The sequence below is a fragment of the Macaca nemestrina genome, chromosome 4, assembly GCF_043159975.1.
Source record: "Macaca nemestrina isolate mMacNem1 chromosome 4, mMacNem.hap1, whole genome shotgun sequence".
NCBI lineage: Eukaryota > Metazoa > Chordata > Mammalia > Primates > Cercopithecidae > Macaca > Macaca nemestrina.
In genome coordinates this window covers 8485774-8500525 of record NC_092128.1, presented here as the reverse complement: position 1 = coordinate 8500525, position 14752 = coordinate 8485774, and the positions used below count along the sequence as shown (strand labels likewise).

At 53.2% G+C, this 14752-nt stretch overlaps 1 protein-coding gene across 2 annotated transcripts; it reads left to right on the top strand.

Moving 5' to 3' along the window:
• The first annotated feature begins 2521 nt into the window (after window positions 1-2521).
• LOC105474898 (amine oxidase copper containing 1) lies at window positions 2522-12186 on the top strand. 2 transcript variants are annotated; one of them, XM_011729773.3, is made up of 6 exons: window positions 2522-2641; window positions 2910-2998; window positions 7032-8617; window positions 9341-9626; window positions 11092-11224; window positions 11534-12186. In XM_011729773.3, exons 3-6 carry the CDS (start codon window positions 7036-7038, stop codon window positions 11798-11800), a joined length of 2268 nt encoding a protein of 755 aa, XP_011728075.2. In that variant the 5' UTR covers window positions 2522-2641; window positions 2910-2998; window positions 7032-7035; the 3' UTR covers window positions 11801-12186. The 2 variants fall into 2 exon arrangements, with proteins under 2 accessions (XP_011728075.2, XP_011728076.2); XM_011729774.3 differs by lacking the exon at window positions 2910-2998.
• The last annotated feature ends 2566 nt before the right edge of the window (window positions 12187-14752 follow it).

Sequence of the window (14752 nt, the reverse complement as noted above, 5' to 3'; positions counted from 1 at the left end):
TGTTGTATTTCGTTCCAAAATTTTGCTCAGCAAAGGGCTACACAGAGGCTATGAGTGTTCTGGGGATTTCTGAAATCCTATGTGTTACGTCCAGTGTGCACCTGGAATGTCATAGTCACCAAAATGGTTTAACACAAACACATCCCTGCACCACACAAGGTCACATGTCTACCAACACAAATTCTTCATTTCAAAGATCAGCAACAGATTTTAACTTCTGCTTCCTGATTTTCTGGCCTCTTGATTTTTTTCTTCTTTGAGAACGTGAGGTAGCTACTAAAGAGAGCCATGGGGAAGGAGGAATTCTGCTGTGTCTACTGCCCCACTCCAGCTGCCAGACACAGCTGCAGGGAGGGAGGAATGTAGGATTTGACGGGGAAGCTGTCAGCTGGCCAGCACGGCCAGGCATGGTCAGCGAAAACACAAAGAGCGCCTGGAGGACCCAGCCCTGGTCTCTGACTCCTCAGAAAGGTCTCCTTGGGGCTCCCTCCACCCTTGCCCCTCATGTGCCTTGGGATCCAGCATTGAAGTCCAGAATTGGGCTCAGCCAGCAGCCAGCCATGCTCACGCACTGAAGCATCCTGACTCAGCTCCTGTCTGCCCCAGCAGAGCAGAACCTCTGCCCGAACTTGGGGACACCCGACTCCTCTCCCTCGAGTCTCATATCCCAGCCCTCAGCAAATCCCCGCCCAGCTTCGCTTCCAGCTATATCCAGAATCTGGCCACTTCTCATCACTTCCACCCCTGCAACCCTGACCGGGCAACCAGCCTCGTCCACCAAGACTGTTGCAGTCACCTCCTGGCCTGCTCCCTGCTCCTGCCATCATTGCAGCCTTCGTTCTTGCATTCTGTCTCCCCCAGCACCTCCAGATGGCACCTGCTAGAGGCAGGCCAGTTCTGGCCTCTGCACAAACCTCACAGAGGCTTCCCAGGTGGCTCAGAGTAAAATCCCAGTGACAGCCTTGGAGGCCCAGGGTGTTTGGTCACTCTCTGAACCCATCTCCCACCACTTGCCCCTGGCAACAGCAGTCCCCTCACTCTGCATCGGGGACTTTGCACTCCTTGCTCCTTCAGCCTGAAATGCAACCCCCCCAGGCATCCTTGTGGCCCACTCCTTCACCACATTGAGGAGAAGAGGAGTCCCCTTTCTGAAAGGTTAGGCCCTGCACCTCCCCCCACCCGCCCCGCCACATGTCTAACCCCGCCCCCGCTCTGTTTTCCCCTGAGCATGTACCCCTCTGGAACACACTGTGTCACCACTTGCTGCCAATACCTGCAGGACACCTCTGTGAACACCCGTGACACCTCATGGCACCTCTGCTGTCAGAGCTTCACTAGGAGTCACCAGACTAAACAGACAGTTATACCCATGGCCAAGACACAGCAAGGACACAGCAGGGTCTGGAGGGGTCGGGGCACAGACTCGCTGAGCTCTCCCTCCCGTGAAGGCTGCACGGAGCATCCCCTGCACCCTGCGTCTCCCCAGGGAAGTAGAAGCTCAGAGCTGGGGCAGAGGTTGGGGCTGGTCACGTAGGCACACCCTCTGCCTACCACAACTAACAAGATTCCAGACTCCCAATAGGAAAGCAGGTGTTCACAAATCACATTGTCTGTAAAAACAGTCAGCAGGCCGGCACAGCGGGGCAGGATCCCGAAAGTTCAGTTCTGAGATGCCAACCCAGGGCCAGCCCCTGTCATCGGCTGTCCCAGTGAGGAGGTCTGCTCTGGTGGCTTACAAGCTTCACTGCTGGATACCCTCCTCACTGAAATGTGAGTTCCATAGAGGGTTTGGTTTTGTTTGTTCATTGCTGTGTCTCCCTGATGCAGAATGGTTGCTCCATAAACATTTGTTGAATGAATTAATGACTGTCAAGTATAAGACCACCAGCCAGTGGCAGAAGCAGGGCCAGCACTTGGAGATGAATGTTCTCCCCTATCTGGTTGGGGTTGCCCAAGCCATCAGGACCTCACCAGGGCCCCTTATGACCAATGGCCCTCCCTCAGAAAATAGTAGAATTTTCTTTTTTGCAAACCCACCTTCCCTAATCAGGGACAAAAGCTATGATGTTGGCTTCATTCCCATGAAGATCTAATCGAGTGAGCTTCCCTGGCACAGCCCCAGCAGGTCCTGGTGCAGGCGCGGGTGGCTCTGTTTCTTCTCTGCGGTTTCATGGAAACAATCTCAGTCTCTAGATCCTCTCAAATTAGCTTTGACGGGTTGTGATTTTCTGAAAGCAAAATATCAAGATTTAGCCACAGGACATCTGTGAGCTGTGACCTCTGGCCTCCTAGCTCCAACTTTGTATATAGCGCTGCCCCTCTCCAGGCCTGGACCTCTTTAAGAAAGGCAAGCAGCCAACAACTGACAGGATGCGGTCTTTGCCCGAGTGCTATCTCTAACTGTCAGCAATCATTAACCCCTGGCCAGCTTTCTCCCCGCCAAGTCCTTTCTCCTTTCTCAATCTGGTCAGGGTCCCAAAGATGGTTAAAAAGCCACCAAGGTCTGCAACTGGTCTTGAGTGGCTGCTCTTCCCAAACGGTTCTGCCTCTGGTGTCTTGTTCTAGGTGTGATTGAATTCTCTGTTTTGCTGTAGGTGCCAGCCTCTATCAGCCCCTGCCCTGGTCCATCTGTCAGCTTCAGGTAAGACTACCAGCTAGGAAATGGCCCCTTGTCCTTATCTCTGCCTCCAAAACGTGCCACCTAAATTAACAGATTGTGGCATTGCATGGCTCGTCACAGAGAAGCCAAAGCAAATTATTGCGGAAGGCGGCACTTGTCCAGAAACGGACTCAGGACATGTGTGCTGCACAGTCAGCTTCCTCACACCCCCTCACGCCACTGTAGCTGCCCACGGAGGCATCTCCCAAGCCATAGGCCAGCCCAGCCCTCACCTGGTCCCTCCCTGCAGGGCGGGGTCTGATTGACTTCAAGAAGGAGTCAGAGATCAGCTTAAGGGCAAAGGCTGGAAGCAGAGCGAACTGGGAGCAGAGCACACAGGTGCGTTCTGATGGGTATTCGGGAGAGTCAAGAAGGGGCTGACCTGGTGGGAAGAAAAGCAGTGGAAGGAGGGCACGGAGTGAGGGGCAGAAGAACGGGACACAGAGGGAGGAGGGCCAGGAAGTGAGGGCAGGAGCCCAGCACATCACAGAAGGTGCCCGGGTGCTTGGTGGCAGGCAACAGCTGGCCAGGGTGGAGCAAGGAAAGCTCAGAGAGGAGGGTAAGCGGGGAGAGGGCTTGCTTCCTGTTCTTGCCTGGAGGTCTCACCAGCCACCACCCCCACTGCCACCGCCAGCCACCGTCCCCACTGCCACCGCCAGCCACCGCCCCCACTGCCACCGCCCACCACCGCCCCCACTGCCACCGCCAGCCACCGCCCCCACTGCCACCGCCCGCCACCGCCCCCACTGCCACCGCCAGCCACCGCCCCCACTGCCACCGCCAGCCACCGCCCCCACTGCCACCGCACATGGGGACAGAGGTTTTTCCTGGGGAAAGCAAAGGTCTCTTCTACATCTTTCTCCTTCCTGGAAAAGCAAAACGAAACATGGGGATAAGAGGTTGTAAAAAAGGAGACCCAGCCATGAAAGGACATGGAGGTACCCTAAATGCACACTGCCAAGCAAAAGAAGTCAACCTGAAAAGGCTGCAGACTGTAAGATTCCAAATACAGGACGTTCTGGAAAAGGCAAAACTATGGAGACAACACAAAGAGCAGTGAATGCCAGGGTTCAGGAGAAAGAGGTGGAGCACAGAGGAGGTGGCACTACTCTGTGTGCTACTCTAATGCTGAATCCATATCATTGTCCATTTGTCCAGCCCACGGAATATGCAGCAGCAGGAGTGAGCCCTGATGTCAAGTGTGGGCTCCGGATGAGAGTGATGTGCAGGTCCCTCAGCTGTAATAAATGCACGGCTCTGGTGTGGATATTAACAATGGGGAGGCTGAGTGTATAGGGGCTGTGAGTATACAGAAACCCAATACCTTTTGCTCAGTTTTGCCATGAACCTAAAACTCCTGTTTAAAAAGTCTATTAAAAGACTTTACTAGACTTTATAAAATTTGTTAAAAGACTTTTAATAGACTTTTTAAAGACTTTTAACAGACTTTATAAAGTCTATTAAGAAATCTATTAAAGTCTATTTTTAAAAGTCTACTAAAAAAAAAGTCTACTGTAATCCCAGCACTTTGGGAGGCCAAGGTGGGAGGATCGCTTGAGCCCAGGAGTTTGAGACCAGACTGGGCAACATAGTGAGATCCTGACTCTCTCTATATATATTTTTTAAGTCTAATAAGAAGTCCATTTGGGGCCAGGCCCGGTGGCCCATGCCTGTAATCCCAGCACTTTTGGAAGCTGAGGCAGTTGGATCACTTGAGGTCAGGAGTTCAAGATCATCCTGACTAACATGGTGAAACCCCATCTCTACTAAAAACAAAAAATTAGCCAGGCATGGTGGTGTACACCTATAATCCCAACTACTCAGGAGGCTGAGGCAGGAGAATTGCTTGAACCCGGGAGGCAGAGGTTGCAGTGAGCCAAGATCGCATCACTACACTCCAGTCTGGGCTACAGAGCAAGACTCTGTCTCAGGGAAAAAAAAAAAAAATAGTCTATTGAAAGAAAAAAAAAAGAGGCCTGGCCAATATTTAATAGAAGAACACAAGAACTCACCTCATATTCTTCCTGCTGGCTCTGAGTTCCACCTGCAGCCCCTGCCTCACCTGCTCCATCCAAGTGAGCAGGGCCTCTGAGAGCCCAAGATCATGTGGGTTCCAGGGTCTTCTGCCAGCACCAGAGGGCAAGACAAGGCAACCAGAGAGACGTCCCCATGAGAGGCCATGACCATGGAGCAAAATGAGGGCAAGTTGAGAGCCCTTGGGGAGGGGGGCATGGGAAAGGGGAAGAAGGACATCTCAGATCAGCCTTGACCATGGCCTCCAGGGCTAGAGAGCCATTGGGTGATAAAACAGGCCCAGCCAACACCTTTCATTTATCTATGAATCAAGAACTGCCCATCATGTACAAATTAAATACAAAGTGCTAAGGGGACTAGTGGAGAAATGAGTATGTTAGTTGGGGCCAAAAACAGAGCGCTCCTCAGCAGTGCAGGGTTTCAGCTGACCTCAAAAGGTGGCGACGGATGTGACACTGGCCCAGAGTCGGGTGGGGAGGGACGATGTGCAGCTGAGCTTCTCTGGAGGAAAAAAGCCACGAGGAAAACAGGGCCTCTAGTTAACACATGGATTGTGTTCCCAACATTTGTGCTTCGGAAATGTGATGTGTAAAAGCATTTTCCAAAAACAAAAGCAAGAAATGAAGAGCGCTCATGATGGTCAGGTTTCCTCAGTGGGACACTCCACGATACACCCAAAGTGGAGCTGCTGCACCTGTTCCGCCTCATACCCTGTGCCGCCGACTTTCCAGGTGAAATCCTCGGGGCCTGCCTTGCAGACAGCCTGGACCCCCTGGGAGGAGGCTGGGCCAGGCAGAGGTCTGAGACAGGAGTGGATTAACACTCTCTGCTACCTGTCTGTCTGCACAGGAGAACGCGTTTTCTCCAGGTTTACCCCCAAGGCTTCTGATTTAGGGAGAAAAAGGCCACTACCTATGAAAACAAGGATCTCTCAGAGTCCAACCCACTCGTGCATCCACCTTGTAAGTCAAGTGTCTGTGCCTCGGGCGCTGCTTGCAGGAAGTGAAAAGCACAGCTGAGACAGGGAGGAATCCTGAAGTGGGGCTCCTAGGTCAACCCAGAGCCTAGAGGAAGGGGGTGCAAGGCCGCGAGGGCAGTGTTTCTGTAGGGAAATTTCACGGTGACGGCAGCCTTCCAGGAAGGGCCCACAGTACCCAGGAGGACAAGTTAGGGTCTGGAGAAACTGAGACTGGGAGCTAATTCCAGCCAGCCTCTGCGGCAGCAGCGCAACAGGTGAGAGCTACAGTCTCCCAGAGACTTCGCACACAGCACACGGGAAGACGGAGTTGTGGCCACCATGTCTCCCAGCCCTGCAGGAGGCTCGCAGCTACAAGCACAGGATTTTACAGCTGCTTAGGGAATGGGGTTATGAGGTTATGAGGTGAAGACCCTGACCCACCCTCCTTGAGAAAGGAAAAGGCATCTCCCTAAGATGCACCCCTCCCTGAGGTCCCCTCCGAGTAGCCTTGGGTGAACAAGAGAGCTGAATGGGGCACAAAGAAGGCCGGGCAGGACTGGGCACCTCCACCTCACCCCCAAAGCCATCAGTCTGCAGCCTAGTCACACCTGAATCACTCTACATTGCATAAAACTTTAAATGTGCTGGTGTCGATAGCCTGTCTTTCATTTAACAAGAAGAGCAGCTAACATTTCTCATGCATTTCCTATGTGGCAGACATTGTTACAAACACTTTATATGTACTGTTTAATTGATTTAGATCCACAACCCTAGGAGCTAAGCACTGTTGTTGTTATTTTCATTTTATAACTAAGAACATGAAGGCCCAGAGAGTTTAAGCAGCGTGCCCAAGGCCACACAGCAAGTCCTAGTGGCACGGGTTACTGGGACTCGACTCAGGCAGCCTGACTCCAGAGCCTACCTTTGAATTTCTACACTAAATTTCAAAATCTATCTACCTAAAAGGAATTTGTTGTGTCAGAAATGTAGTTTTGCTGTTAATACAGGCATCTGCTTCTCCAGGACACAAGAAGCACCTGGGGGCATGGGCAGGGGCCCAGCCTGCCCTCTGTGACTCACGGCGCCCCTGGCTGAGATAATGCACAAAAACAAGAGCATTCCCCTGAGTAAGGAAGGCCGCAGGACTGGAGGACGTTTACAGAGTGAGGAGAGGGTAGAAATAAAACGGCTGAATGCAGACAGATGCCCGACAGCACTGGGGACTATGCATGGGACCACAGCTGCCGCAGGACAGCCTCCAGCTTGGGGCAGGGCAAGGGGAGGAAGCTCAGTCCATAGGAAAATTCCATGGCCCTAACCTGAGGGAAGCCCATTTCTGCCCATAAGACAACTAAGTTCATCTCCTCTACTGCATTCCAGAGCAATGGAGCGAGAGACGCCCGCCCTGGGCTGGGCCGTGGCTGCCATGCTGATGCTGCAGACGGCCGTGGCCGAGCCCTCCCTGGGAACTCTGCACAGGAAGGCAGGGGTGTTTTCAGACCTGAGCAACCAAGAGCTGAAAGCAGTGCACAGCTTCCTCTGGTCCAAGAAGGAGCTGAGGCTGCAGCCCTCTAGGGCCCCCACCATGACCAAGAACACTGTGTTTCTCATCGAGATGCTGCTGCCCAAGAAGCACCATGTGCTGAGGTTTCTGGATAAAGGCGAAAGGCAGCCTGTGCGGGAAGCCCGTGCCGTCATCTTCTTTGGTGACCAGGAGCACCCAAATATCACTGAGTTTGCTGTGGGGCCCCTGCCAGGGCCCCGCTACCTGCGAGCACTGTCCCCCAGGCCTGGGCACCAGTCCTCCTGGGCATCGAGGCCCGTCTCCACAGCAGAGTATGCCCTCCTCAGCCACACCCTGCAGGAAGCCACCAAGCCCCTGCATCAGTTCTTCCTCAATACCACAGGCTTCTCATTCCAAGACTGCCATGACAGATGCCTGGCCTTCACCGACGTGGCCCCCCGGGGCATGGCTTCTGGCCAGCGCCGCAGTTGGCTCATCATACAGCGCTATGTAGAAGGCTACTTTCTGCACCCCACTGGGCTGGAGCTCCTCGTGGATCATGGGAGCACAGATGCCCGGCACTGGGCCGTGGAGCAGGTGTGGTACAACGGGAAGTTCTATGGGAGCCCAGAGGAACTGGCTCGGAAGTATGCAGATGGAGAGGTGGACGTGGTGGTCCTGGAGGACCCACTGCCTAGGGGCAAGGGGCATGAGAGCACAGAGGAGCCGCACCTCTTCTCCTCCTACAAGCCCCGCGGGGACTTCCCCAGCCCCATCCATGTGAGTGGCCCCCGCTTTGTCCAGCCCCACGGCCCTCGCTTCAGGCTGGAGGGCAATGCTGTGCTCTATGGGGGTTGGAGCTTTGCCTTCCGGCTGCGCTCCTCCTCCGGGCTACAGGTCCTGAACGTGCACTTTGGTGGAGAGCGCATTGCCTATGAGGTCAGCGTGCAAGAGGCAGTGGCCCTGTATGGAGGACACACACCTGCAGGCATGCAGACCAAGTACCTTGATGTGGGCTATGGCCTGGGCAGCGTCACTCATGAGTTAGCCCCCGGCATCGACTGCCCGGAGACTGCCACCTACCTGGACACCTTCCACTACTACGACACCGATGACCCGGTCCATTATCCCCGAGCCCTCTGCCTCTTTGAAATGCCCACAGGGGTGCCCCTTCGGCGGCACTTTAATTCCAACTTTAAAGGTGGCTTCAACTTCTATGCCGGGCTGAAGGGCCAGGTGCTGGTGCTGCGGACAACTTCAACTGTCTACAATTATGATTACATTTGGGACTTCATCTTCTACCCCAACGGGGTGATGGAGGCCAAGATGCATGCCACTGGCTACGTCCACGCCACCTTCTACACTCCTGAGGGGCTGCGCCACGGCACTCGCCTGCACACCCACCTGATTGGCAACATACACACTCACTTGGTGCACTACCGCGTTGACCTGGATGTAGCAGGTAGGACTCAAAGCAAGACTCTCCCGTTCAAGCGTCTGCATCCAACCAATAACTTAAACTCCCAGGAGATGACACTATAACTCCCTGGTGGTGGAAAGTTAGGAGCATTTGCCAAGCCTGCTTCTGTAAAACCTAAAGCTAGAAATTTGTGTGTCCCTGAAAAATGGTGAAAGCAAACACTGCCGAGGGTTGCCCTAGATGCAACAGTGTGGACCCTGTTCTGACCCTGGGGACTGTGAGTGGGGCAAGGGAGGGAACAGTGCCTAGGAGGGTAAGAAATGTCACTGTCTAGTGCTCTGAGATGGAATGTAGTGTCGTCTGGGAACACTCAGGGTGTCTCCCGGATGATGTCACCATAAAAGAATGGCATGGGTAGAATGACTGATGCCACCAGACCCAACAAGGCCACCAGGACCAGACCGGCAGCTCCTACCCCTCAGCCCCAGCCACCTCTCTGGACAGAGCCTCACATGCCTGGAGAAAAATGAGTGCCCCTTCTCTGGGATTGCAGCCACAGCAGATGGGCGTGAGCACAGCTCTTGAGAGGAACTTCCCAGAGTGGTAATGGAATCACCACAGCTGCCCAGGGCATCCCCCAACATCCGGGTTATTCTAGACAGTTGGCTGTTGGATGTGGTGGAGGATGGAGATCCTGGGGCAGAATGAGGAGGTTTTAGTTCTGGCAGCTTGATTCTCATTCTCCTTCTCCCTGCATACCTCCAGGCACCAAGAACAGCTTCCAGACACTGCAGATGAAGCTAGAAAATATCACCAACCCCTGGAGCCCGAGACACCGCGTTGTCCAGCCGACCCTGGAGCAGACGCGGTACTCCCGGGAACGCCAGGCGGCCTTCCGCTTCAAAAGGAAGCTGCCCCGGTACCTGCTCTTCACCAGCCCCCAGGAGAACCCCTGGGGCCACAAGCGCAGCTACCGCCTGCAGATCCACTCCATGGCTGACCAGGTGCTGCCCCCAGGCTGGCAGGAGGAGCAGGCCATCACCTGGGCAAGGTGAGGAAGACCCAGGGGGCCTGGGGGAGGGTCAGGGGCTCCCCTCAGTGTGTGTGTCTGTGTCTGTCTGTGTTTGTGTCTATGGGGTTCTGAGTCTATGTGGTTTTGTATCTGGGCACACATGCGTGTTGTGTATGTATGTGTATATCTGTGTGTGCAACTGACCCTAAACAATGTGGGGGTTAGGGGTGTCAACCCCCAAATGCAGTAAAAAAGCCAAGCATAACTATGACTTCACCACAACATAACTACGAATAGCCTACTGTTGACCAGAAGCCTTACCACTTACATAAACATTCCATGAACACATATTTTATATGTTCTATGTGTTAGATACTGTGTTCTTACAATAAAGTAAGCTAGAGAAAAGAAAATGTTATTAATAAAATCCTGGCCAGGCGTAGTGGCTCACGCCTGTAATCCCAGCACTTTGGGAGGCCGAGACGGACGGATCACAAGATCAGGAGATCAAGACCATCCTGGCTAACACGGTGAATCCTCGTCTCTACTAAAAATACAAAAAATTAGCTGGGCATTGTGGCGGGCACCTGTGGTCCCAGCTACTCAGGAGGCTAAGGCAGGAGAATGGTGGGAACCCAGGAGGCGGAGCTTGCAGTGAGCCGAGATCACGCCACTGCACTCCAGCCTGGGCGACAAAGGGAGACTCCATCTCAAAAAAAAAAAAAAAAAAAAAAAATCCTAAGGAAAAGAAAATATATCTACGATCCATTAAGTGGGAGTGGCTCATCCCAAAGGTCTTTATCCTCGTCACCTTCACTTTGAGTGGGCTGAGAAGGAGGAGGAGGGGCTGGATTTGCTGTCTCACAGTGGCAGAGGTGGAAGAAACTCCAAGTGAAAGTGGACCTGTGGCTGGGCGTGGTGGCTCACGCCTGTAATCCCAGCACTTTGGGAGGCGGAGGCGGGCATATCACCTGAAGTCAGGAGTTCCAGACCAGCCTGGCCAACACGGCGAAACACTGTCTCTACTAAAGATACAAAAATTAGCTGGATGTGGTGGCGGGCACCTGTATTCTCAGCTAGTCGGGAGGCTGAGGCAGGAGAATCACTTGAACCCGGGAGGTGGAGGTTGCAGTGAGCCAAGATCGCGTTACTGCACTCCAGCCTGGGTGACAGAGCAAAACTCCATCTCAAAAAAAAAAAAAAAAAAAAAATGGAAGAAAGAAAGAAGGTGGACCCGTGCAGCTCACACCTGTGTTGTGCAAGGGTTGCCTGCTCTTCTGGGCCTGTGTTTGTGGATTTGGGGAGGAGGGCAGGGAGAACTCCTGACAATCACCTGAACCTCGGTTAACAGCAGCCCGTCCTGCCGACTCCCAGGAGAGATGATCTCTCATCTTGGGGAAAGCAATCATCTTCCTCTATTTTGACCCTGAAGCTGTTCCCTGGGTGGGGCTAAGGGGGGCCAGCCCAGGCCCCTGAGCCAAGCTGCTTCGCCTCTGCCTGGCAGGTACCCCCTGGCAGTGACCAAGTACCGGGAGTCAGAGCTGTGCAGCAGCAGCATCTACCACCAGAACGACCCCTGGGACCCGCCCGTGGTCTTTGAGAAGTTTCTTCACAACAATGAGAACATTGAAAATGAGGTACTGCCCTGTCCCCAGCCCTGCCCAGTGCTGGCCATGCCTCCTTCCAGCTCAGCCTAGGACCATCTTCATCACCATCAGGGAGTCCCAACCACCCTCTGCCCAGATCTGTCCCCAGTTGCAGGAGCTGTGCCTTGCTGTGTGGACGGCAAGTTCAGAGGTCACAACCGAGCTGTCCATCTCTTTAAAAAGGGGCTGGAGAGGAATTCAGCAAGTTTGCAGGCAGAACTGCAAATGATCAAAGGCTAGAGTGGCCTCCAGTGGTCAGTACTCAGCCCTGCCCACTGCAGCCCACTCTGTCTTCTGCAGGACCTGGTGGCCTGGGTGACGGTGGGCTTCCTGCACATCCCCCACTCAGAGGACATTCCCAACACAGCCACACCTGGGAACTCCGTGGGCTTCCTGCTCCGGCCATTCAACTTCTTCCCAGAGGACCCCTCCCTGGCATCCAGAGACACTGTGATCGTGTGGCCTCGGGACAACGGCCCCAACCACGTCCAGCGCTGGATCCCTGAGGACAGGGACTGCTCGATGCCTCCCCCTTTTAGCTACAATGGGACCTACAGACCCGTGTGACCAGCCCCTGCCCCCAGTTCCTCCCAAGAAGCCCAGGAGCCTCACCGGGGCAGACAATAAACCCTCAGAGCTTCACTCTGTGTGCTTGTGGGGAGGCACAGGGCCATGTGTGTAGGACACACACACACAGACGTGCACGCACTCACACAGACATGCACACACTCGCATAGATGTGCACACACACGTGCACACTCGCACAGACATGCACACACTCGCACAGATGTGCACACACACAGACATGCACACTCGCACAGATATGCACACACACAGACATGCACACACTCACATAGACGTGCACACATGGCATGCACTTTATTCACACTGGTCTACTGCAGCCCAGAAAAGCCAGCGTTACTAATAAAAAGGAAGCTCGCTGAAATCCTGTACCCGTCAGTTTGGTTTTTCTAAAATCTGAGACTGGCCAGGCATGGTGGCTCACGCTTGTAATCCCAGCACTTTGGGAGCCTGAGGCGGAAGGATGGGAGGATCACTTGAGCCCAGGAGTTCAAGACCAGTCTGAGCAACGTGGCTAAACCCCATCTCTCCTAAAAAATACAAAAAATTAGCCAGGCAGGGTGGCATACGCCTGTAGTCCCGGGACAGAGGGGGTTGGGTGGGAAGATCTCTTGAGCCGAGGAGCCGAGATCATACCACTGCACTCCAGCCTGGGCAATACAGACACAGTGAGACCCTGTCTCAAAAAACAAAAAAAAAATCTGAGACTGACAACTTTCTCTTGGGGAGGCTGCAAGGGAATTTTCCAGTGTCAGTGACAGGCTTGCAAAATGGCACAACCATAGAGAAGATACTACAGGGAGATCTAGCAAATCACCATGCCTTTATCCATTGGCACACTGGCCCAACTTCGGGGGGTTTATCCCCAAGATCCATCTATAAATACAGGAAAGACATATGTACAAAGTGATTCATTGCAGCATTGTTTGTAACAGCAAAAGTCTGGAAACAACCAACTGCTCATCTGTAGAAAACCCCAGTTGAATAAACTGTGGCACAATCACACAGTGCAATTCTAGGTGATTATAAAAGAAACACACAAATGAGGATATTCTGTGTGCTGATAGAGCAAAACTTTAGGCCATAGCAAAAGAGAAGAGGCATAGAATAATACAGACAGCATGCTAACTTTGTGTGAGAAAGGACAGGAGTTTCCCTAGACTGGTCTCCGTGTAGACTACAGGGAAGCGTGGTAGATGAGAACAGGGATGGGGCAGGCTTTCTCCATGGAAACCTTTCTATTGAGTTGTTAGGGGTTTTGTTGTTGCTTTGTTTGCTTGCTTTTGGGGACAGAAGGGGAATGATGGAGAGCGCCGGGCCACAGGCTGGCCAGGTAGGGAGATAGAGGCTGGGGAGAAAGCAGAGTGGCCTGGCCAGATGCTATGGGGATGAGGCAAGGAGCGTCTCCTCCCTCCCTGTGGAGCTGAGGGAGCCCCAGGTGTCCTGGCCATGGCACATGGCCCAGGAAAGCACTGACTGCAGAAACCCGGGTGACACAGCCTCTTGCCCCAGTGCTATGTTATTTTTATTTTTGAATCATGAGAATGTATTACCCACTCAAAAAACTGAAATCTAAATTTTCCAAGAGGGAGGAAGGGAGGAAAGGACGGAGGGAAGGAAAGAAAGAAAAACGAAACTCTAATTGCTGATGTGTGGTACTTTAGTAGCTGGCCAGGATGGATGGGGTAGCTAGAATAATGCCCCCCACCCCCCACCAATGATGTCCACATCATGATCCCTGGGACCTGTGGATCTGTTACCTTACATGCTCAAGGAAGGAATTCTGTGGGCATGATTAAGGTAAGGATCTTGAGATGGGAAATTATCCTGGATCATCCAGGTGGGCTTGGGTAATCACAAGGCCCTTGTGAGAGGGAGACAGGAGAGAAGAGCAGAGAGAAGATGCCACACTGCCGGCTCTGAAGATGACAGAAGGGGCCACAAACCAAGGAATGAAAGCGACCTCTAGAAACTGGAAAAGACAAGGAAACAGATTTTCCCCCAGAGCCTCCATTAGGAACAAGGCCCTGAAGACCTCAGATGGTAAAATAATACATTGGTGTTGTTTGAGGCCAGTAAGTTTGTGGTACGGTGTTTATAGCAGCCATAGGAGCCAATACAATGGATGTGGAGTTTTCTATCATGGGGGACCACTGAGAGAGGAAAGCAGACAAGCAAACAGATGGGGGATCTGACACTGTCCCTCCCAGCCCTGCTCAGAGCTCAGTCACCCACGGCCAGCCGCAGAACCAGGACCCAGTGACGGGGAGGCAGGAGCAGGTGAGTCAGGTCATGTGGGGCAGGGTCCTGGATCTTTTCAAACCGGACAATTCAACAGAACTGATTCCAGCCTTTCTCTTCCTCCAAGAAGACAGAAAAGAAGAGTGTGTGTGGTTTTGATAAACATTTCAAGGGGGTGGAGGACACCAGAGGCTCAGGGGCTCCTTTACACACTGAGTTGTGGGTGTGTGACTGTCATCACCCACCATACCGAGGAAAGCTGGAAGACCAAAGCTATCGCTTACTTTACCTGGGTGACTTTTCACAGTTGTTTGTTGGTGTGCATTCAGCGGGCACTCGGCAGTCCTTGTTGAGTGACTAGCAGCTGAGAGCCTCAGATATACAAGCCTCAAATCACATTCTTACTTCCCTGCCCTGTTGAGTCTTTGCATCTCGCCCCAAATAATTATTTTGGCCATTCCTGCGGCCACCACAGTGCCATCTCCCAACAACATCCACCCCTAACAAGATGGCAGAAGGACCTGACCTCACCCCTGAGAAAGCAGCCCCAAGAATCCTAGGGCCCCTTCGCTTCCTCCCAGGCCCCATCCCGAATGGTCCTCACGGGTACTACTTTCCCCCTCCCTCCCTGACACCCCAGCTTCTACTTTTCAGCATTTCTCACTGTTCCTCCTTCCCTTAAGCAGAATGTAATTG

Excerpts from the sequence above, each read along its gene's own strand:
- LOC105474898 (XM_011729774.3), top strand. The coding sequence starts at position 7,036 with ATGGAGCGAGAGACGCCCGCCCTGGGCTGGGCCGTGGCTGCCATGCTG. Across the intron at positions 8,618-9,340 it reads CGTTGACCTGGATGTAGCAG|GCACCAAGAACAGCTTCCAG; the intron begins GTAGGACTCAAA and ends GCATACCTCCAG. Across the intron at positions 9,627-11,091 it reads CAGGCCATCACCTGGGCAAG|GTACCCCCTGGCAGTGACCA; the intron begins GTGAGGAAGACC and ends TCTGCCTGGCAG.